The 24,716-nt window shown below is 42.9% G+C and overlaps 1 protein-coding gene across 3 annotated transcripts; it reads left to right on the forward strand.

Moving 5' to 3' along the window:
* The first annotated feature begins 249 nt into the window (after nucleotides 1-249).
* On the forward strand, nucleotides 250-23,284 carry RASSF1 (Ras association domain family member 1). 3 transcript variants are annotated; one of them, XM_053469398.1, is made up of 6 exons: nucleotides 250-1,068; nucleotides 10,309-10,433; nucleotides 20,310-20,414; nucleotides 21,616-21,910; nucleotides 22,363-22,478; nucleotides 22,584-23,284. In XM_053469398.1, exons 1-6 carry the CDS (start codon nucleotides 639-641, stop codon nucleotides 22,728-22,730), a joined length of 1,218 nt encoding a protein of 405 aa, XP_053325373.1. In that variant the 5' UTR covers nucleotides 250-638; the 3' UTR covers nucleotides 22,731-23,284. The 3 variants fall into 3 exon arrangements, with proteins under 3 accessions (XP_053325373.1, XP_053325375.1, XP_053325376.1); XM_053469400.1 differs by lacking the exon at nucleotides 250-1,068 and adding an exon at nucleotides 2,780-3,201; XM_053469401.1 differs by lacking the exons at nucleotides 250-1,068; nucleotides 10,309-10,433 and adding an exon at nucleotides 17,562-17,858.
* The last annotated feature ends 1,432 nt before the right edge of the window (nucleotides 23,285-24,716 follow it).

Consider the following 24,716-nt stretch of genomic DNA (forward strand, 5'->3'; position numbering starts at 1 on the left):
TTTTTGTAACACTAGTTGTGAATTGATTATTTTCTTTTTCTTATGTAGTTTTATTTCCCATCCCATGCCTGGCCGTGCAGTCTAAACATTTTGGCTATTCCTCTTCCAGAATTTTTTTTTTATTCCTGAGTTTGCGGGATATTTGGATGACGGGCACTTCCACAGCTGTTCGAATTCAGATGAATGGGGCTCTTGTTTAACCATTTCACCGCCTTGCTTTATGCGGATGTATGTTAGTGGTAAATTCAACCCCTCCTCCAAGCGCAAACTCTGAAACTTTATAAAGGACAGCGAACTTTAAGAAAGCAAGATAAAGAACCATCTCTAAGGTCCGGCTGTAACTTTCTGCTTGTGTGAGGAATGGGATACACCCACAGCAAAAATTCACATACAGTCGCTCATTACACAAAGGGAACTATCATTCTGTACGTGGATGCTGTGCGAGAACACTAAAAGAGAAAGAAAAGAGCAAAGCCGGAGAGCTACAAGACAAAAACAGAGTGTGAGGCGTCAAAGCGAAGGAGGAAAGCAGAGGAAGGAAACCAAAAACTGTAAGAAAACAGAGGACAATTGCTGTGGGCAGAAGAAAGAATGAGGAAGGCAAAGCATGGAGACTGAAAGGAGAGACTGACGGCTGAATGATAGACAAGAAAGAGACAGAAGAACTATGTTGGGAAACATCTGACCATTTTACCTCACACCCCGTTGACTTTTTATTGTGCTTCATTTATTTTCACATGCTGGAATTCGGTGGGATGTGGTCACAAGGACCTGTGTACGAGATGATTGAGCTGAAGACTCTACAGCCATGCAATGGACAAGACCTGACCCAAAGTGGTGGGCACCGCTTGGAACGCACCAACGCAGTCAGGATCCCGCCAGGCAGGACTCCTCCAGTTTTGCAGCGAAGTCTTCGCAGGAGAGTTCTTGGAGGGGTAAAAGACAACCCACCTGGAAGGGTGGGAGAGGGACACTACTTCAAACCTACCACCCACACTCAATACACCTGGTGTGACCTCTGCGGTGACTTCATATGGGGCATGTACAGGAAAAGCCTATGCTGCGTTTGTGAGTATCGGGGGGCAGGATAGGGCACATACTGAAGATATATGAATCTTATTTAATATCTAATTAATATTTTTTCCTAAAACCCTTCAAACTATTTGATGTTTCTTATAACCAGAAAAAAATACACAATATTTTAGCAACATTATATATCATAACGCTAAATATCCTTTGATGTGTAGTAAGAGTGGAGAATGCAACAGAAAAGTGTTATCCACGTGGCTTTTCAGAACTAGACATATTCTCTAGCACAGGAAACGATATCGTAACAAAAATAGCAACAACACAAGTTCTGGAACAGCTAAACATAATTTCATGCAATCAAATTTCCGGTGTTATCAGAGATAAGGTTGCAGTTTTTCCCCATGCTAGTAGATAAATAATGTCAGGACTAAAACAACATAACATTAAGAAAATCTAGAGGGGTATGGTATGTCACCCAATTTGGGCCATTGAGTAAGTTTGGGATCCCAGCTTACTTACTTATGTCCCAGGAGCACACTTGAATCTCTAAGTGGGATGGCTGGAAAGACACTGAGGTCCAGGGCCAGACAGGGGAGTTAAATTGGCCCTGGGACTTTAAGGCTAGCGGTTGCTAAATGACTTATCCATGTGTGCGTACTAGATATATGTGATCACATGCTATGCCCTTATAGCCCCGCAGTGTGCAGGTATCAGGCTGGGTGCCATCTGACATTGGCCCACTGAGCATTTACTCTGTTTGCTTATGTCATTTAACAGTGACCCCTGCCAGGTAGCCTCTGAAAGTTGTTCAACGGGTGTAACATTGCAGTAGGTCAGCAGTGGCTGTAAAAAGTAGGGCATGCGGATCAGAGCCGGCAACCATTGGTCCTGGTTGGTCCATGGGACCCAGGAAACATTTTGACAGGGGCAGCAAATTGCAGACCCAAGATATGTTGTTTCCGGATTGATTAGTGGAGAAGGAGTGTTTGTGCACCTCTCTTTCTTCTTGAATCTATCTACCTGGTGTCTTGGGGGCTTCCGAAAAATGCAGAGTGACAGAGACATCCTCTCCCCTGTTTCTACAATTAGGGGAGAGGGTGTGCCTGGAAGCTGTGGCCGTTTGCAGACGTGCATCGAGAGGAGCAGCGGCATACTGCACAGGGGGATCAGAGAGGCAGGAAGATAGCAAGGTCACTTAGTGTGAGGTTCTGTGACTCTGTGGTTAAACGCGATGGTGGTCACAGCCAAAGGGAAAGCTTTGTTGAGGTAAGGGTGTGAGTGAAGTAGTATGCATGCATGGATGTGTATATGCATGAGAGCATGAATGTGTATGTGTGAGCTTGGATGTGTGTTTGTGGATGTGTAAGTGTGTATGAGCATGTATGTGTAAATGTTGGTGTGGGAGAATGGATGTGTATGTGTGAGCATAGAAGTGTGTGTTTGAGAATGGACGTGTAAGCATGAGAATGGATGTGTATGTGTTTGTGTGTGAGCATGGATGTCTAAATGTTGGTGTGGGAGAATGGATGTGTATGTGTGAGCATGAATGTGTATTTGTGTGAGCATGGAAGTGTGTGTTTGAGAATGGACGTGTAAGCATGAGGATGGATGTGTATGTGTTTGTGTGTGAGCATGGATGTCTAAATGTTGGTGTGGGAGAATGGATGTGTATGTGTGAGCATGAATGTGTATGTGTGTGAGCATGGAAGTGTGTGTTTCAGAATGGATGTGTAAGCATCAGGATGGATGTGTATGTGTTTGTGTGTGAGCATGGATGTGTGTGAGCACGAATGTGTATGTCGTAAGTGTGTAAGCTTGGATGTGTATGTGTAAGTGTGTGTGGGAGCATGAATGTGTGTGAGTTAGGAAATAAATGTTAACATAAGTGTGTAGAGTGTCTAAGTATGTCCGTGTGCATGTCCGGCGTGAGTGTGTAAGTCTGTGCGAATGTGAGCATGTGTGTAAAAATGTGTGCCAGTGTGTATGTGAGTTACTGTGGGGACAAGGGGGGGTTCCAAAATATTGGATCCAGGAGGACATGGCCAAGAAGAAGACATAGAGAAAAGCTGACAAAGAAGACAGAAGCAAGAAGGCAGAAGAATAAGAAGAGGCAACATAAGAAACAGAGCTGCAGGAAAGGAGACAGGGACACAGAAGCAGTCGGCAGAGCAGGTAAGAAGATATTGAGAGTGTGAGTATGAGAGAGCATGAGATAGTGAATGTATTAGTCATGATATAACATAATGGATGTGGGAGTGGTTTTGGTGGTTGGGGGGGTAGGATTTCATCTTTGCTCCCAGGCAGGCGGCCCTGATGTTCAAGATTCCAGAAATGAATTGATTCTCTTGGCTTAGGGTTTGAAACATAAGAACTCCAGCTGTTGTTGGAGTATAAGCTTGATTATACACATTCACCAAGTGGATATTAAAACAAAAAAAATGCTAATGGGGGGCTGGGGGAGTCTATACAAAATACCTGGTAATATGCCAGTCCTAAATTCACATATGTTACTTCAATACATTTACTCACCAGTGCTGTCCACAATCACACTTTCCAAACTAGCATTTGTAGAATGCTCACAGAAGGACCCCATAGCTAATCACGAAATATCTACACTACAAATATGGTTACAAGTGTAATTTAGGTAAAGTATAGAGAAAAACAAATACCACCACCAGCGTCCCAAATATTTTTAATATCTGCTATAGCCACCCGGGAATGGATTTTGTAGATAGGACAGTATGGAATGCACCAACTGGGGAGCTGGTGTTTATGGGCACCATGCATGAGGGTTGGACAGATCGCTGATCCAGGGTCAGATCTGAGTGGCTGTGAATCCGGGAATAAATTCCCATCAGAACCTCAGTTATAGGCAGAATGGACAGTGGCTTTCATTGAGTTTTTTTGGAATTCTTTGAGACACATGTCTTTGTTCAAATGTCTCTCATCCATCCACCATCTTCTGTAGTTTACCCGGCTTTCAATAGATTCCTGTCATCACCATAAGCTAAACCTAGACACCGCAACAGCAAACTTCCCATCATCTGAAGCCCTTGCACGCCTGCCTCCATCAGATCAACATGAGCAGCCATCTAATGATAACAGTGAGGCCTACAGTATTTCTTTTCCATGTATCTCTCTGATCGAATGACAGGTAATCATATCACACATATAATATGTTACAATGCTCTATAGCAACTAGCCCAGAAGGCTGGATACCGCAGTAGTACATTCCCTTCCACATATCCCACTTTGGGACCTTAGTCCTTCTGTCCCTCCTTCCTCCTCCGAGGTCCCTCTTATTTAGAAGCTTAAAATGTTTGGGTGTGAGAGCACTACAACTATATGTATATGTATATTATATAAACTCCAATACTTCAGTTACATAAATAGTTAATAGAAACACGTGGCAAAATGTGAGCACAGCTCAGGGAAATATGCCAATTTGTTGTGCTATTGTCTGTAATATAGCTTACACTGCGGTCATTTTCAGCACCAAATATAGAAAAAAAAACAGTTTTCGTTTATATCTTTATTATTTTTTATGAATGAGAACATAAACTAACATGCACAAATAACACCAGGGACATTTTAGCCTATAATAGATGTTAAAACGCAATAAAAAGTTAGTAAACGTTACAGATATAGTAGGAAGGTACTTTAAAAAATACTTTTTGTTACAAGTTCCTTTAAGTGCTTTTAAGTCATGGAGCAGCAGGATATGATGTCATTTCCTGGCACTCTGCAGTGAGTACAGCGGCTGTGGAGGGGGCAGCTGACGTAACTACATCTCTGATGCCCGTGGCAAGACAGCCATGGTTGTGGTTACCCAACTTCTACAGAGCTACCCCGTGGCTTCTTCCGTTACTTTGTATCCCTTCATTATTTAGTGCGCCCAACAACACCCGCCACCCTTATGCTCCTGGACAGCATTAATCAAACTTACAATATATAAGGTTGCTTAAAGCCTCCTTATCTCAGCCAATTAAAAAAATCCCCAAAAAACAACACAAAATATGGGATCTGCTTACCTGAACGCAATAAAGGTAACTTCTACTAATTTTATGCAAGAGAAAACAGTTAATTTTAGCACCATGTCTTATGTAAAAGAGACAGTATTTAACTCCCCCATGCCAAATAACATCATATATATATATATATATATATATATATATATATATATATATATATATATATACATACACAGACTGGAGTTCTTTTGTACTGTGGGGTCAGCTGCACTGGTTAATTTAAACAAGGTCCCATCTGTACTCACATTGACTTTATTGATTAATGATGGGTGATGGGTTTTTAATTAACTGAGACAGCTCAAGGATTTGTGAAAAGACCTTTTGTTTCTGTAAAATAATAGCACCATTTATCTGTTATCTTTGTTAGTCTATATTTAGATTGCTTTGATTTTTGTGCCCCTACTTAAACCTCTTATTTTCCTATAATGATATTTTCTTTTATGCGCGTATATAACATATCAATATTGTTAGGAATTTGCTTCTTGGTATGTGAGATGTACTTTAGTGTTGTTGTTAGCATTGTTGTTGGAGCATATTTTCGGTAAAGATGGGGTACGGTACAGCTGGCGGCAAAGGGTAGGGAGCAAAAAATCAAATACCCCTGGTGGCACATAAAGCTAATTATATATATATATATATATATATATGTTTATATATATAATTGTATGTATGTGTATATATATATATATATATATATATATATATATATATATATCTTCCTTACATATGCCTTTAAGTTAAATAAAGCAAAAAATTACCTAAAAACAAGAAAAATAAAGAAAAACACAAACTAGAATACAGATAGCTACAGGAATAAATTGTGTGAGGGGGAAAAATAGAATGACACAAAAATAAGTCTGTAGCTAGACACATCAGAATATACACCCATTGTACTAAGGAATGTGATGGCGCTATATAAAACAATAAATACCGGTAATAATAATATAGTATATAAGCACATACACAAGCCTCCATAGTTCATTTGACACCTAGTTGTCATGTGTCATTAAAAGGCAGAGCGCCAAGATATGACATCATATTTCAGAGTTTAGGGGTAAGGGGAGGAGAGGGCGGCTGGTGGCACTGCCCTGACGGTGGTTTCTGATCTCCCCAATACGCCATCGGGCAGCAGCACAATGAGCACCCCAATATCCTTGGGTATTGAGGACCTGGCGGCACTCAAGAAGTGAATTAATGCCAGCATTCACGGGTTCTCAAGCTGTGTCAATGTGTATGTAAACAGGAAGACAGCACGTATGACACAGCGTATGATACAGGACACATTACATCAGATGTGATACGAGTCAAACCACATGATGCCATCCTGTAACAATACAAGAGGAAGATATACCCCTAATATAGACACAGTATTCTTCACCGGCTGCCGCCATTCAGAACGGGGACATGAAGCGGGTTTGCATTTTAAATGATCCCCTTTTGCATCAAAGGATTTTGGACACATTTCATCCAAACAAAACGGGCTCTTTTATTATGTGTTTGTTCAACAATGAATCCCCTCATCTTATTTAATGCATTCTATATGAATTATTTATGTTTTCTAGAACAGACACAACTTTCTTGAGATGCTAGATCAATATACTTGAGCTATCATTTAATATGGAAAATAATAGAAATAATAATAAAAAATAAATCATAATAAAAAAAATAATCACAATAAATTGCGCAACAATATATAGCTACAATGTGTAGAAACTACACTAATCGCACTGATTTACTGGGATTTACTGGGATAAAGTATCATTTTTGTGGCGGGACGTGTTTACACTTTAATGCATATGGTGGCTTTGTGGTCCCTTTAAATTTTGGTTGTGTTCCTCTAGCAAATGCGTGGGCAGATTCTGCAGAATGCTCTTATATTCATTTGCCCTGCACGTGATACTCTTACCCCAAAGTCAGCTCCAGGGCTGGCTCGGGGCAAAGCTGCAGGAAAGGTCTGTTTAGACCCCTGTGAACATATGTGGCAAGCGGTCCCATTGACTGTACACACAGTCGAGGCTGTGCGTGTGTTTGTTTTCATGCCAAACGTTGTGATACACTCATTCTCGGAGGGGACTCTGGTAAAGGGAAGTAAAACAGGAAGATTTTGCTTCAGCATGTTCGTTGAGGGTGTTGTGATGTGCCAACACAACTACTGACTTCCACTATGGTAGCCCAGTTGCCAGTTGCCAGCGGTCCGAGAGATCAGACATTGCCGGGGACAGAAGTCACAACCAAACTGGGAACAACACCCTGATACTGACCCCCAGCCAGTACACAGTTACTGGGAGTCTGGTGATCTAATAATTCTATGTTAGCAATCACACTGGGTGACACACATAATCCTACTGTATGTATGAGCGGTTACGTGTAGATTGTATGATTTTAGGAGTATGTTCGTCTACACCGGAGGATTATGTGGAGTTCCCTGTAACACTGAACGAAGAAGGAATTTCCAATAGGGGTTCCTCTGACCGAAAAATCCTTAGACTCTCAATCCAAAACAATGCTTTCATTGATTTCCATATTTAACTAATCCCAAATGCATCTCAGTTATTCATCCTCAAAGAGATGACAATTCTGGAATAAAAAAAATCACCAAGTTATATTTTGCAATGGAAAGTTTATTGAAACCCACAATGAAATCTTTGTGTTCTCTGACATCGAGGAGGAGAGGATTACATGAATCCGGTATACACCGGGAATGGTCAGCACGCCAAGGCAGAGAGCGATAACCCTTAGTTCAGGATATATCGATTTCTATTAATTTGGCCAGTTTGTGCCGTTTTGGCAGATAATTTCCACATTTACTGATTGCCAAAAGGTACTCGGCATGTCCCAAGCTCTTCCCCGCATCCATCATTTTTATACTTTGTCCCTCAACAGCCCAATAATGAGTCTCCATCAGTGTATATTGTTTTTTGTTTGTACATAAGAAAATATATTTATACTTTATAACTAGGTATTTATAAATAGAAACAACCCAACAAAAAAAAAAAAATATCACACCCTTTAGGTCAATGGATAAAGATAAATTAAATTATTTTATCAATACCATCTAATCTGAAACAAGGTCGGGGTAACCCTAAAGATATCAGAAAAGTACAAAAATACACCAATAGGAGTCTTACTCTTTATTATTAAAGGTTTTATAGTAAGTATAAAACCTTTAATAATAAATTCCTCTAAAATAGTTCATTAAAACAATACTCACATGATCCCACAACTTTTTGTTTTTATTACAAGCAAGCTATATATAGGCCGAGTTTGGCATATTTTGTGCATATAGTTAAAAACAAGCAGTTTGCTAAGTGTCAAACATCTGTCCCTGCGCGACATACTGGTTTTTCAAGTTGTATGGGATTTTAAAAGGTTTTGTACTGGGTTGTACTTTGTTCCAACCCACTGTGGGTACACAGAAAGTGTTTTAGTGTGGAGAGTGTGTCTGGAGATTTAAAGGGCTAGTTATACCTACAATTTATGAAATATTTGTCACGCAAAAATCACGTTATGCTTTAAGTTAACACATATGTTATATAAATATATATATATATATATATATACAGTATATAGTAACTTTACTAAATTATTCCTAGGTTTCACACAAGTCCTCGCCTTCCCATGACCCTCTGCTGTTTGAGAAGCTAGTTCTTGTAACCTTATTGGACACTTCTTGTAGATCGGAACACGGCACAGATTGCTGAACGTACCCAAGTATACGTCATCAGCCCTGCCGGCCTGTCAGGGCCGCCTCAATAACGCCAGTCCGGCCCTGGCAGGATGCGACATAGTCACGTACAAATGTATGCCATGAATGGTGTCAAACATGCTTACACAAGCAGCATGTCACAAAAATAATAAAATATCCCTGTATTTGTGTCAATTCAGTGGGAGTTCTCACCACCACCAGTTTTCACCACCTTCCGAGAAAGCCTTTCGGACGTTGTAATGCGTAATCGTTTGTCATCAGAAAACATTATTAAAGTTTTGTAAATTTGATTACAAAAACACAGGGTCATTACTAATAATTAAATGCGCATTTAACTAACGTACATATTCTGCAGGGGCCGGGTTATATTACTTGGGATAACGTTTATTACTGGAGTCCGTGGGAACGTTTCATTACTAGAGATACATATATCACTGCTAATAGAATTTAGCTACAGATTTTCTCCAGAGACTCCAGTAATTTCACCTGATTACAAGCATTAGACAGACCCAGGTCTGGCGAGAGAGTTCCTATTGTCTCATATGTGCCAAGTGTCTGAGTGTTGTACATTCAGTCATTTAGAATCTGTACATCCTCTCCCTACCTACATATACAAATCTATCTGTCATTGTATGGCTGACCAAGTTCACTGCCGGTAAGTATGACACTTTATTCCGTCACAGATCATACGTTGGTCTCAATGTGAGTGTTTTCCTGCCGCAGAGTGGTTGCGTGAAGCGGCCAATAAATGGCATGAAACATTGGACTAACAGAGAGACGTCCGACTGCAGCCCTGGAGCTGCAGCTTCTTCCAAATGGAAATAATTTTGTTTTTTTGGAGGGGCAGGTTTAAAATATGCCTGTTTTTGTTGCTAAGGTTAACCGGGACACTGAGTGGCCCTCTAATGAGTGTCCCAAAAAAATGGCTTGGCAAAAGGTGACAACTTCCAAGCATGACCTTAATTAGTAAATCGTTTTTGTACAGTTTAACACAGATCTCCACTTCTTTAAGGTACACCAATGCCTCTAATAATGACTAACAGCCCCTAAATAATGAAACGGATCGCCAAACTAGCAGCTGTGAAGACGACCGTTCCCCTTTACTTACTGAATGCTTCACTGTTGTGTTGCACCATCCGTGGGTTAAGACTGTAATGAACAATCGTTCTATTGTTTGAATTAGATAATGTATTTATTGTACCGCAATGCCCTAGACCAGGGATTTGGGGCATTTTACGCACTTAAAAATGCCCCTAAGATCTCTAAAATTATTATTTTTGAATACAGTTATTGAATTGTATTATATTATAATATAAATGATTTTATTATATCATACGATTATATAAAATACATATTTGTTTAAAAATGTTTTTCATGAATCTTCAGCAGCTCGTAAATTGGTCCTCAGGATGATACAAAAAAGGGTAAATAAAGAAGGTATTGGGAAAAGATGTACACGCACCAGATAAATAATGCGTTTTTCGTGCAATTACTTTTAAGCACGGCGCACCTTTTTTATTTTGACTATTTATTCTCCCCCAGACTGCAGTTTTACGTGTCACTATCGCTGCCGTGCCCTCATCCGATTAGACTGCAGCAGAAGAACAGACTTAGAGACAGACAATGATTCTGGGCAAGAGACTGCATGGGAAAAAGACACTAATGTGGTAAGAAACACACTGATTTTATATACATGTATATATACATATATATATATTACTGCAAGCTTTCTATGATTGAATAACTCATTGAGATATTTTTAATAAACTGCCATGTAACTTATGGGACGAGGCATGGGATGTATTTGGGATGTCTTTGTGACATTTTAGGCAACCCTCCTCCCGTTTTCGTTCTGGGTATAATGTATATTAAAATGAGTTCACAGTTGGCAACATTTAGGGAAATACATGATGCGAAATAAGTATCGAAGCACAAAAGATATCTAATGTAAATAAATTATGCATTGTAATAATTCACATGGACGTTAATGCATTTTTAGCGAGCACCGGATTTAGGCCTCTCTGTTTTCTTCCTCCTCTTTCCCGTCTCTAGTAAATGTAAGAAGTGTACTAAAGTACATGAGCCCAGTCAGCCAATCAGTGTTCAGCTTATATACACGTTATCGGCTGCCGCTACTCCCGATGATTTCAGTAAGAGCATTCACTACACTCGTGTTCAGAAAGCGTACTTAAAGGAGCACTCCAGTGTCATGTTATGTTGATTCCAATGCGTTTTATTGCATGCACTCTGGAGTTGTTGAATTTAGAAAATCAGACTTCTGTGTCCTTTATCTCCTCCCCCAGCTGCCCCCCCTGAAATCTTTCTGTGCCCGTAGGAAGCATACTTAAGTACACTTTCCGCACATGCTCAGTAGCACCACCATTCTAGTCAATAGATGAGCTCCTATTAAATCAGTGGGGGTAGAGAGAGCCAATCACATATATGCCAGCTGAACATTGTGATTGGCTGTTGCTGTTCCCATTGATTTTGATGGCAGCACTACAGCACATGTGTAGGAAGCATACTTAAGTATGCTTTGAGCTCTCAGTGAACATAGGCAAGAAAAGGAGGAAAATGTCCAGAGTCTGCATTTAAAATAAAAACAAAACTAGGAACAGATTCCGGTACAGAAAGCATCACAGTTAGATCTAAAAGCTGAAAGGCAGAAAAAGTCTTATAATATACCGCTGACATCATTACCCCCTCCCAAAACAATATACCAACATTAATAGTTACTATTATATTGCCCAGCATAGAGAATGTTGTTTGTTAGAGGAAATCATTACCAGTAAGAGACAATCAGCATCCTACTGCATTTCTCTGATTGGCACAGATTTATTTTTATTTAATAATTCTTTTATTGACTTTTGATAAGCAAAAACATACGCCAGAATTAGAAACACATACATCACGAGGAGGTTGAATATGTCAGTGGCTTTAAACCCAATCTATACATCTTCCCATAAACAGCAATGTGTATTTCAACCAATGCTTGGGCAGTGGAAGAATCCTGCCCGCATAGGGGGTATTATTCACCACTTCGGCCCCTTGAAGGTGCACCACCGGCCTCATACCCCCTGCATTCCAAGTGAATTAACATCAGTTACGTACATAACGGGTGTGAGATAAGGGGGTTGATGAATCCTGTAGGGGGGTGACACAGAATCCTATAGGAGCAGGGAGGGTCTGAATGGGTCTCATGGGCTTTGTAAAGGCATCCTTTGAAAAAGACTCTCTACCAGTCGGTTTCTGAATCACATTACATTCCTCAGTAAACTGATATCCATTGATAAATACGTGCTGTTAACGTGATTTATGGGGTAATTTCCTGTTCAGTTTCATGGCTTAATCAAAGACGCTTGGCAAAGCTCGAGTTATCTGCAGCTATTGTTAAAGGGACTGTGAGAGCCGGTAATCTGAAACAGACGCGGTTTATTGCAAGGTACCCTTTATTCACATCACACGGTAACCGTGTAAACCCATGTGAATGTACCGCGTAGCCTGATATCCCCCGGCATTAACAGACATCGCTTGACTTTTATTTAAGGTTAAATCATTGCGTCTGTAAGGTATGAATGTTAATTCCTGTTTTTGTTTACTGTTTTGGACTGTCAAACATTGGCGTTTTACGCTAATAAATATCACTAGATGGGGTAAATATTTCCTTTAATGCTTATATTAGTAGAAAGAATGTCTGTGCAAATATGCTCATTTTCTTATTAATTTTTTTCTTCAAATGCATGTGAATGTATGTAAACTGTATGTATGTATGCATGTGTATGTAAACTGTATGTATGCATGTGTATGTAAACTGTATGCATGCATGTGTTGGAACACAAACACTGCCACCTACTGGTAAAAATGTGTTTACCTTCGATATCTTCTGTAGTATGATCGCAGAAGCAAAACCATATAAATTATTTCGTTCTCATTATTAAGATATTATTATCTTTTATTTATATAGCACCTACAATTTACGCAGCGCTTCTTACAATACATATATTGACTAAGACTTGAAGAGCTACAATTCCTGTTACAACGCCCATAATCCTTAGCTAGCTTATGGGGCATACCTAGAGTATTTGGGACCCCCTCCCCACTTTAAAATGTAAAAACACCTACAAAAATAATATTTGCAAGAATAAATTTCCCTGCTTTATCCCAGTTCTTCTCCTCCCATTTGGCACCCCAGGACTTGCTTACTTATTCACTGGTGATCTAGTGGGGGGGTTTCTACGAGGGGACACACAATGACACTCTCCAGTCCACCAGCTAGCAGTGCACATGAAGCCCCCAGGGCTCCCCAAATTCTCCAAGCAACATGTCTCACAGTACCAGCTTTGCCTCCAAACACATTCTGAATGCCAGCTTTGCCCCAAACAGCTTGTCAGTGCCCCCTAACAGATTGTCTGTGCTACCGTTGCCACTAAACAGCTTATGTGTGCCCCAAACACCTATTTGTGCCATCTTTTCCCCAAAACAGTCTGCCTGTACACCTTTTTCCCCCAAACAGCCTGTCTGTGTCATATTTGCTCCAATCAGCATGTCTGTGCCATCTTTTTCCCCAAATAGCTTGTCTGAGCCATCTTTGTCACAGTGTACAGGAGAGAGTGGGGGAAGGGCTGGCACGCAGGGTGGGGAGAGCAAAGGCACGGGGACCCATTGGCCTCTTGCAGCCCACTGGTATACATTTGATACACTCTCACGCATACATACACACTCCTTGATAATAAACATTTACTGCATTTTAAAAGGGGAACTCCTGCTGTTTTTTTTTCTTACTTATATTGTCAGGAGGAACAATGTGTGCTGAGGAGGTTTTTGTCACTTGAAGCAGAAAAGCAGGAAAACATATTTTGAATGGGTGTTCTTCAGTTACCGGTTTCCCAGTTACATGCAGTAAATCTATTGTTCTCTTTTCCAGCCAAACTTTGGACATTAAAGGGCCGTAGTCCCCTGAACTCAAGACCAAAGTGACATAACTTAAGCTAAAGTTTTATAGCAAATACTTTGCTATTATACTTTGTTGCAAGTGTTTTTGCAACAATATAGTACTTGCATTAGTGAGGTGTGTTTATGGTAGGATGCAGTGTCAGTGTGGTGCGTTAATTGCGGGATGCAGTGTTGATGTGGTAATAGCGGAATGCAGTGTCAGTATGGTGTGGTAATAGCGGGATGCAGTGTCAGTGAGATATTAGCGGGATGCAGTGTTGGTGTGGTGTTAGTGGGATGCAGTGGCAGTGTGGTAATAGCCATATGCAGGGTTGGTGTGGTGTTAGCGGGATGCAGTGTCGGTGTGGTGTGATAGTTGTGGGATGCAGTGTCGGTATGGTAATAGCGGTATGCAGTGTCGGTGTGGGGTGATAGTCGCGGGATGCAGTGTCGGTGTGGTAATAGTGTCAGTGTGATAGTGGTGGGATGCAGTGTCGGTGTGGTAATAGCGTGATGCAGTGTCGGTGTGGGGTGATACTGGTGGGATGCAGTGTCGGTGTGGTAATAGTGTCAGTGTGATAGTGGTGAGATGCAGTGTCGGTGTGGTAATGGTGGGATGCAGTTTCGGTGTGGTTATAGTGTCGGTGTGGTGTGATAGTGGCTGGATGCAGTGTCGGTGTGGTAATAGTGTCAGTGTGATAGTGGTGGGATGCAGTGTCGGTGTGGTAATAGCGTGATGCAGTGTCGGTGTGGGGTGATAGTGGCGGGATGCAGTGTCGGTGTGGTAATAGTGTCAGTTTGATAGTGGTGGGATGCAGTGTCGGTGTGGTAATGGTGGGATGCAGTGTCGGTGTGGTAATAGCGTGATGCAGTGTCGGTGTGGTGTGATAGTGGTGGGATGCAGTGTCGGTGTGGTAATGGTGGGATGCAGTTTTAGCATGGTGAACTGTTATCACTGAATGATGAGGAAGAGCATTGTGTTAGCAAGGAATGTTTATGACAGGATGCATTGTTAAGAAAGGGTAACAGGGAGCAGTGTTTGCTTCCCTAGGCCGTGTCTCAGGTCAGTGCCCCAGCTGCCCCTTCTTACTGCTGAGTACCGGGATATGATGTATTTGGGCTAACATGTACATGGGCTGGTTGGGAAGATCGGTGATTTCCATTGTAACTGACCCACAACGGGGGAGGGGCTGACTGCATAAGAGGACAATCAAATAGATCGTAATAGGTGAGAAACCCCTCGTGAAACACAGAAATACACCAGAAAGTTGCTACTTATGAGACTTTTTGCTCCAAAGTATCCCACAGATATTCTTTGGAATCGCAGGACAATTACTACAGTATATGAAAACTCAAGATAAAGATGATTAGATTTGTTTCTTTTTTATTTGTTTTTACATTTCCAAAAACGTATCCTGTACATATTACACAAACCTTACCGTTTACTGACCATCGGTTTCCCGACACCTTCACCCTCCATACAGCCTCTATAGAAAAAAGACACATACGCAGTCTGTGAAAGGTATTATCCTGATCTCTGTATGTTTACGCCGACATGCTGGCGATTCTTGTAATTTGTGTAGTTCAAAGCCTCGTATCAGCATGAGGTCGGGTCGGGTTTCCCTCCATACACAGGGAGACCTGGGGGGGGCAATTGGACCCGGGGGGGGGGTGCAGGAAGCCCAAAATCTATTAAAAGCAGGATGTTCTCACATCTGGCAGGAGACCACATCCCCGGGACACAGAGACATGTGATTGAGTCACGACTATAATTCAATAGACCTTCTTTAACACGATGTCTAACAAATTAACCGATATGAATATAATATACACCATACAGGCTACACCCTTTCAGTGCCAGATTGGGGAATAAATACACTATATAGAATACTTAAAAGAATTAAGATGCAACCTCATATGTTGTTTGTTATTGCACTATTATTCTTATTATCTTTTATTTATATAGCGCCAACAATTTACGCAGCGCTTAATACAATACACATATTCGAGACAAGACGGGAATTGACAGACTAAGACATTAGGTGGAGAGAGCCCGGCTCACATGCTTACAATCTCGAGGGACTACCGTGTTGTAATTAAAATATCCACAAATCCCTTAAATCACATACTTGTATTGTGAGCTCATAACTGTTGAATGAACCGTTACCATTTATATTTAATTGTGGGGCTCTGTAACAATTGCATATTTGATGGTTAATATTTATGTAAATTGTCCGTATGCATTGTTCAAAGTAAAAAAAAAAAAAGGTCCTAACTTAGGGAGAAGCTGCAGCTTGGATGGATTCTGCAGAAGAGGGACGGCGTGTAAATTAAAAGGCATTATATGCATTAAAGAGCATGGGGGGGCCGGAGCGTCCCTTTCAACAATATAGACCGGGTTTACTGCAGGGGGGATGTAGGATGGATGGGGGCCGGGGTCAGTGTTTGCAGGGAGCAATGGCTCGGCGGTGTTGTGTAGGATGGATAAGGGCCGGAGTCAGTGTTTGCAGGGAGTGATGGCTCGGCAGGGTTGTGTAGGATGGGTGAGGGCCGGAGTCAGTGTTTGCAGGGAGCGATGGCTCGGCAGGGGGGATGTAGGATGGATGGGGGCCGGGGTTAGTGTTTACAGGGAGCGACGGATCGGGAGGGTTGTGTAGGATGGGTGAGGGCCGGAGTCAGTGTTTGCAGGGAGTGATGGCTCGGCGGTGTTGTGTAGGATGGGTGAGGGCTGGAGTCAGTGTTTGCAGGGAGTGATGGCTCGGCAGGGTTGTGTAGGATGGGTGAGGGCCGGGAGTCAGTGTTTGCAGGGAGCGATGGCTCGGCAGGGTTGCGTAGGATGGGTGAGGGCCGGGAGTCAGTGTTTGCAGGGAGTGATGGCTCGGCGGGTTGTGTAGGATGGGTGAGGACAGGAGTCAGTGTTTGCAGGGAGTGATGGCTCAGTAGGGTTGTGTAGGATGGGTGAGAGCCGGAGTCAGTGTTTGCAGGGAGTGATGGCTCAGTAGGGTTGTGTAGGATGGGTGAGGGCCGGAGTCAGTGTTTGCAGGGAGTGATGGCTCGGCGGGTTGTGTAGGATGGGTGAGGGCCGGGAGTCAGTGTTTGCAGGGAGTGATGGCTCGGCGGGTTGTGTAGGATGGGTGAGGGCAGGAGTCAGTGTTTGCAGGGAGTGATGGCTCGGCAGGGTTGTGTAGGATGGGTGAGGGCAGGAGTCAGTGTTTGCAGGGAGTGATGGCTCGGCAGGGTTGTGTAGGATGGGTGAGGGCCGGGAGTCAGTGTTTGCAGGGAGTGATGGCTCGGTAGGGTTGTGTAGGATGGGTGAGGGCCGGAGTCAGTGTTTGCAGGGAGTGATGGCTCAGTAGGGTTGTGTAGGGTGGGTGATTTGTCACTGATATCATTAATGAAAAGTGTTAAGCGGAAAGGAGAAATGACAGAGAAGGAAGCCGTCGGCAGCACGCGGTCACCCCCCCCCCCCCCGATGAAATCCCTGTGACAGGAAATGGGTGTGAGATAAACCCAGAATGAAGTCATTGTTCCTCCTCTCACCCCCCTCTCCCACCAACCCCTCCTCCAATCACAGGGAAGATCTCAGACTCTGTATACATTCAACTGGAAGGGCTGAACTGGGACATACTGGGAGAGGCTCTCGCCGGCACTGGGAGAGACTTACTGAGACTGAGGAGCTTGTAGAGTGAATCAGAGAATTCGCACTGAGAGAGACACAGAGGTGCCGGATTACAGAGCGGAGGCAGAGTTATCGGGGTGCAGATTAGAGAGAGGCGGCAGAGTTATCGGGGTGCAGATTAGAGAGAGGCGGCAGAGTTATCGGGGTGCCGGGTTGGAGAGGAGGCAGAGTTATCGGGGTGCCGGGTTGGAGAGGAGGCAGAGTTATCGGGGTGCCGGGTTGGAGAGGAGGGTTCAGAGGGTGTAGAGACCCTTGTGCAGCGCAGCAGGCCTGTTGGGGGAGGGGAGAGATATTGAATAGAGCGCTAGTGCTGAGAGGTGCAATGGGAAAAGGTGACAAGGATACCCCGTCATTCGAGATGACCTGGAACAGCACAACCAGCAGCGGGTACTGCAGCCAGGAGGAGTCCGACCCCGAGCTGGAGCTCTTCTACACGGCACGGACATCGCTGTTCCCCCGGAGAACTCCCACCCGGACCCAGGTTAGATACAGCGCCGCAATAGCGAGGACTCGGGGCGGAATGAGCACTGGGACAGGGGAGGAATAAGTGAATTAATCCATTAGCAGAGATCGGGGCGGAAGATGAATGAAAGCGAACCATCCAGGATCCCAGATGGCCAAAAAGGGGCATGTCGTTTAACGGGGTGCGGTTACAGACGCCCGGGGATTACACGAGACTCTTACGGCTTCTTGAGCTAATCATCCGTCTTCATGTAATTAGTTTTGGCTTTTAGAATAACTTTGTACTTTAGTTAATTTATAAACATTTCCTGCTATTTATAAACACATCATTGTGACGTTTATGGCTGCAGAACACTGTGAAACCAACTGACAGCACTCCCATTCACAAAGAGGGACTGTCTCTCTTAAACTGAGACACTTGGGAAGTATGGAGAGGTCACACAAGTAGCAGAAATAAACTCACATACAGTATGCAGGGCTATTGTGATCAGATCCAGCAGAACAAGGCCGGCTCTAGGATTCAAGGGACCCATCTTTAATAAAAGAAGTGAATTTAGCATCACAGTATGGGCACTCAGTGGTTAATGCATGACGTCAATAGTGTGAATTATGGGGAAAAGGTCATTATTATGCAGAAATAGTGAATTCTGTACAGAAGCTTTCTGCAGGAATTATAAATGGGAAGTGAATCTGCTACAGAAAGTAATGCGAGGATGCGAACGAATGAAGGGGAAGCTGGTATTTAGTCAAATAGAGAGAATAAGTGAGAAGCAGCCGTTAATGGAGGGACTGTGTCTGAAATGCACGAGACAGCAGGGCTGGGTTAGTCTTGAGCAATGGCTTTAGTTTAATGAGCAGAGATGATTTGGCCATTTGTCACTAAATACAGGAATTAATCATCAAATTACTCACTAATACCTAACGTAACATCTGAATGTTTGCGTAAAGATGGTTATGAGTGTATACATTGTACAGCGCAGCGGAATATGGTGGCGCTATATAAACCAACTATTAATATAACCAAGGGAGCAGAAGGCATATTCTCAAACACCGGCGTAGGTTAATGCGCAGGATATATTCCACCCTATAACATAAAGTGTATATTTTATTATAGATGATGGCTTATATTTACCCCCCCCATATTATTAAATGGGGATCTTCTGGGGTTCGGAGAGAACAGGAGAACAAATATGTGCGGAATTGGTAAAATGAATAGCAGATTGCGCATACGTTATTAGTAGGGTTTCACTAAAGATATTATGTTGCCGCAAATCGTTCAAATATTTTATCTTCTGCGGTTACAGAAATTCCGTATTTATTAAATCCCAGAAAGGATTCTTACAGAACAGAACGTGAAGGTTTGTCGCTCTTCGCACGTTCGTGTTCCGGATCAGGCTCTCCCACCTTTCCTTCCTGCCCTGCTTTCCTGTGGCTTCAGTTCCCAGGACAGCGACAGGGGGGTTAACTTCCCAAATACCGCCAACGTCTGGACAGAGATTTCCCTTTCCCACAAAGGCTGGACTTCCCCTCCTCCGTCTCCTTTCCACCCGCCGTGCTAAACCGCCAAGCGGCTAAACCGCCAAGCGCACGATCTGATGCAACAGCTGAGCAAGAGAGAGGAGAGCTGGGGGGGCAGGGGAGAGAATTACAGACCACATCACCATGTCTGTGCGGGCATGAACAGAAACGTGAACATTCAACATATACTATTGTGTAAAGCTATATATCTATTTATTTATATATACACACAATAGTATGTTACTTTCTGTTTGTGTTTAAATAATAGCGAGCTGGTATCAACATCCAGAAAATGTATAAACACTTTACCCGGAGTCACGCAGTAAATCAGTAAATAAAGTTAGACATCCCGGTATCGTAACAGGGTCCTCGACTAAACTCTTGGACAGGTACTTTGTCCAAAACCCCCCCCAAAACATTAAAAAAAGCGGAGCAGGCGTTTAAGTGTTAATTATATACTCTTTATGACCTATATGGAGAGGCTGAGCTATAAATACTGATGCAAGGACTGCATGGCCGGGGTTTATCTCGGTCATGTCTGCCGGTGAGACCGGACAGAGACCGTAACCGATGGATCCTCGGATGTCTCAAACTCATAGAATACTTAACGATGGTGGTGGAAAGGCGTGAAGGGGCGAGGAGAAAATCTGGCCGAAAAAATGGTTCCGAAAGCCTTTGTTATGTCAAAAAATGTTTAAAATATTGTACAAATGAATTTTTTTCCCTAAACTGTCCATTTGATGAGTTACATGCTTGTGACTCAATATAAAACCTGTAATTTTATTGGTTGAAGAAAGATTCCTTCAACCAACGTCGTTAGAGCAGGGGTTGTTTCTCGGGTTCCCGTGGGGTAATCTTGTTGCCCAGTTCGTGTCTTTAATGCCCAGTAGATGCTGTTTGAATAATCGCATAAACCTCCTCCTAACGAGCATTTGATTTTTTTTTTTTAAAGGACGAGAAGCCTGAAAAGGAACCGCCGGCCCTGAGCCAGAAAGAAATCGAACAGAAGATAAAGCATTATAACTCGCAGATAAAGAGTAACCTCTTCATGAGTCTGGTGAGTCCGGCGCGAGGAAAGGCGCAGCCTTCGAAACTTCTCTGTGGTGAATGAATGATGAGACCAGGAACATATCCTGTCCCAAATCCCTATTTCCTGTGATTTATGATAAACGAGTAACTTCTACCAGCAATAAAATGGGGCTTTACTGCAGATCGGCCTGAGGTAGTTTAGTTGAACAGCAAAAGCAATTGTACATTTGACCCTCGGGAACCTTGTGGCCATAGGGGCCCTGGTGTGAAAATTGCTTGGGGGCCCCCCAACTTCAACAGCTAGCCTGTGCCGTAATTGCACCCACACAAGTGGTCTGTGCGTTCTTTGCCCCCTTCCAATAAACAACATATGTAAACACACACTTATTCACAAGTACACATCCATGCTCTCACACAAACACACACAAGTACACATCCATACACACAAGTACACATCCATACACACACATACACAAGTACACATCCATACACACACATACACAAGTCCACATCCATACACACACATACACAAGTACACATCCATACACACACATACACAAGTACACATCCATACACACACATACACAAGTACACATCCTCACACACACAAGTACACATCTATACACACACACACAAGTACACATCCATACACACACACACACACACACACGTACACATCCATACATACACCCACACAAGTATACATCCATGCTAACACACAAGTACACATCCATGCTCACACACACAAGTACACATCTAAGTATTGGTTTGTTTATAGGTTATGCAATGGACTCAATTGTAAAAAAAAAATAACTTAAAAAATATTTAAAATATACCATTTGATATTTAAAATATATTTGTTGTGATCTATTTTTACAACTGGAAAGGTAGGTTTTAATATAATGCCTTCTGTTTAACACAACACTGTTTTAACCCCTTAAGGACAATGGGCGGTCCCTAAACCCATTGAAAACAATGCATTTTGAGCCCGTACATGTACGGGCTTTGTCATTAAGGGGTTAAATAAATTGAATAGCTGTTAACAATTGTGTTCCATGTTTAATGTAGAAAATTAGTCTATTTTAACACTTTTTTAAATTAAAAAATACAGAAAAAACTGCGGTTTTGGTTTGTGCTTGTAGTCCGGAGCACAATCTGTTGTCTTTAGTCGGTTATCTGCGACACATAAAGTCCTGCGGCATCCCTGACTCCTGTCCTGACTCTTTCAGAACAAGGACGGATCCTACACCGGATTTATCAAAGTTCAGTTGAAACTTGTGCGGCCGGTTTCTGTCCCTGCCTCTAAAAAACCATCAACCGTGCACGACCGGAGAAGTGCCGGCAAGTCCCAGCCCGTGAAGCGCAGGACTTCTTTTTACCTCCCAAAGGACGCCTCCAAACACCTGCATCTGAGCTCGCGCACGCCCGCCAGCGAAGTCATCCAGGCTCTCCTGCGCAAGTTCACCGTGCTTGACAACCCTCGGAAGTTTGCCCTGTTTCAGCGGACGGACAAGGACGGGCAGGGTAAGAAGAACGCCGGTGTCGTGGCAACAGCACCGGCCTCCCCATCGTGCTCCCCCCTTACACATACATGGCGTAGACGCAAGTAGACTTCGTAGTTTTTATTGTAGTTCTTTGACCTTTTTTCAGTTTTTAAGATAATTAAAATATGACAAATGTTACAGGAGAAAAGTATGGGGCAGATCGTTTGATCTCCTTCTGATTGTCTTGACCGGTTCCCTGAAACATTGTCTTTGTCACCCATAATGCAACACTTTCCTTAAACTGTATAACAAAAGGGCTGTTATAGATACAGTCAGCGCATAGAATCTTTCAAATTAGACCTAGCCTTGGCTTTCCGAGTGTTAAGCTGCACCCGTAGGGAATATTTTAGGATTGTCCCATGCTTTGGCCGCATCTTACGCGTTTGAAAGACACTTTTGCATTATAACTCTGTAATGTTTGCGTTCTTGCAGTGTGCTTGAGAAAGTTATCTGATGACGAGGAGCCTTTGAGGCTGCGGCTGCTCTCTGGACCTTGTGAGAAGACGCTAAGCTTTGTCCTGAAGGAGAATGAGACTGGAGAAGTTAATGTAAGTGATTATGAGACCACCGTGTCTTCTCACTGTGTATATGTATTGTAACTCCTGACATTCATACATTTTCTCTGTTCTCACCATTAATGTGTTTTCTTGCAGTGGGACGCTTTTAGCATGCCAGAGCTGCAGAATTTCCTGCGCATCCTCCAGCGGGAGGAAGAAGAACACGTGAGACAAATCATACAGCGCTACGACCGCTGTCGGCAGAAGATGCAGGAGACGCTGGCGCTGCATACACCTGGCTGAAGCTCATCTTACTCCGACAAGGAAAAGCGAGCATGAAGCCAGCGAGACTGATCCCGAAGACGCGAGCATTGTATGACTGAAGACTGAGTGTGGGTTGAAGAACTCCCCCCCTCCGGAGTGCAGGGGCAGATCAACCCCCCTAGGAGAGATGTGAGTGAGCAGAAGAGTGCGTGTCTGCGTGGGACAGGAGGAGGTGCATCTATGGCTGAGTGAGATGCACGATGTGCGAGAGACCTGAAAGTGATACGAAGTTATTAAGTGTCACTTAATGGAGGACTGACAGCTGTGAAGCTGATACAAGAAGAGCAATTATTTTTGTGTTTAGAGCTTTGTTTTGTTTGTTTCTATTTGTTTGTTTTTTTTCCTTTCCTTTTTGTTTGTGTCATCTTCTGGCTTTGATGAGCCTGTGATAGACTTTGATAAGTAAATCTAGAATTCTAATATCTGAAGTATGTCAGTGAAGCACGTTGGAGGTGGTTGTATGTTGCTCAGAGATCTTTTTTTGTGTTTTCATTGTATATGGTACACACATAAAGATTTTTGCTATGACATCACATCTTTATCCATGTTTTTCTGTTTCAAACACCGCCTTTCATTCATAAAGCAAGTACTGGCAGTGGCGTAACTAGAAACCACAGGGCCCTGGTGCGAAAATTGCCTTGGGTCCCCCCAACAGCTGATATGTGCCATCCATGCCCCCAAACAACTTGGCTGTGCCTTCTTTGCCCCCCCTTCCAACATACACTCTGGCACACATATACACACACTTACTCATGCTAACACACATGTACACATTCATTGTAACACACACTCCATCTAACCCCACATATGCATCCATGCTCACACAATTAGACATACTAACAATCATACATACAACCAACCCCGCTTACCTCTCACCGCTCCCGCAGCTTGCTATCAGCTGCTTGTGCACAGTGCGCGAGCAGCCTCGGTTTCACTCTGGGGTCACGTGACCCCGATACGTTCCTGTCTCCCCGTGCCGGTTCCAAATAGTTTAGAAAGGGTCCTTCCGACCTGGATCTAAACTTTTTTTGAATGGGCATGAGGAGGCAGGAACAAGGGTTCTCAGGTATTGCCCCCTAGAGGCACGCGCCCAGGTGCAACCGCTGTAATTACGCCCGTGGGTACCGGTATCATAGGCAGAGATTCCCAAAGTGCCAATCACAGGCTCGTGGTAAAGTTATACAAGGAACATCCATCGATTACTCAAGTATTCTGGTCTGTTGGGATTGGATCTATCTTATTTTCTCTAACATGGAGGATCATGGAAGCCCCAAAAAATCACGCAGAAGCATCTTCAAATCCAGCAAAGAAATGTACACACATACACGCATAAATCTATCCTATACACACGACGAGGTAAACGACCCGGAACGTTATTGATTCTAACAGCTGGACTACATGGCCAAATGGTTTTAATATACAATTCCACATAAAATGTTCCTTTCCTTTTTTAATGCTAAGGGAAGAAGCAAGAAGTCATGCTCAATGTATAAATCCTTGCCATAAATGTATTTCCCCATACATTATATATATATGGATAGTAAGAAAATATTCAATAGGCAGGACTCAGGTTCGTGTGATGTAAGTGGATAGCCTTCTTGGTAAATAAGTGATCCCCTTGAAGCTGGCACTATAATGACATCATCTGCTGATTAATTCGGTATCTCTTTATTACAAGATATATGCAAGTGTTTTTGTGAAGATTTTGTATGAGGAGCTTATCCGCTTAATGCAGCTTGCAGGGAGCGAGCAGGAAAAGTCACTACTCAGATTCCAAGAACCCGGGAAGGGGGGATTGATTGCCAACTCTCCTCGAAGGAATACCGACTAGGTGAATTAAAGTGTAGCCGACAAATTAGCTACACAAACCCCAATGACTTAGGAAATTAGGAATTGAGTAGAGGTTTTGAATGTAGTATCTGGATATTGAATGGGTGAAGTGATTTCTGTCTGGCTGGTTGGACA

This window comes from Spea bombifrons, chromosome 6, assembly GCF_027358695.1.
Source record: "Spea bombifrons isolate aSpeBom1 chromosome 6, aSpeBom1.2.pri, whole genome shotgun sequence".
Taxonomy (NCBI): domain Eukaryota; kingdom Metazoa; phylum Chordata; class Amphibia; order Anura; family Pelobatidae; genus Spea; species Spea bombifrons.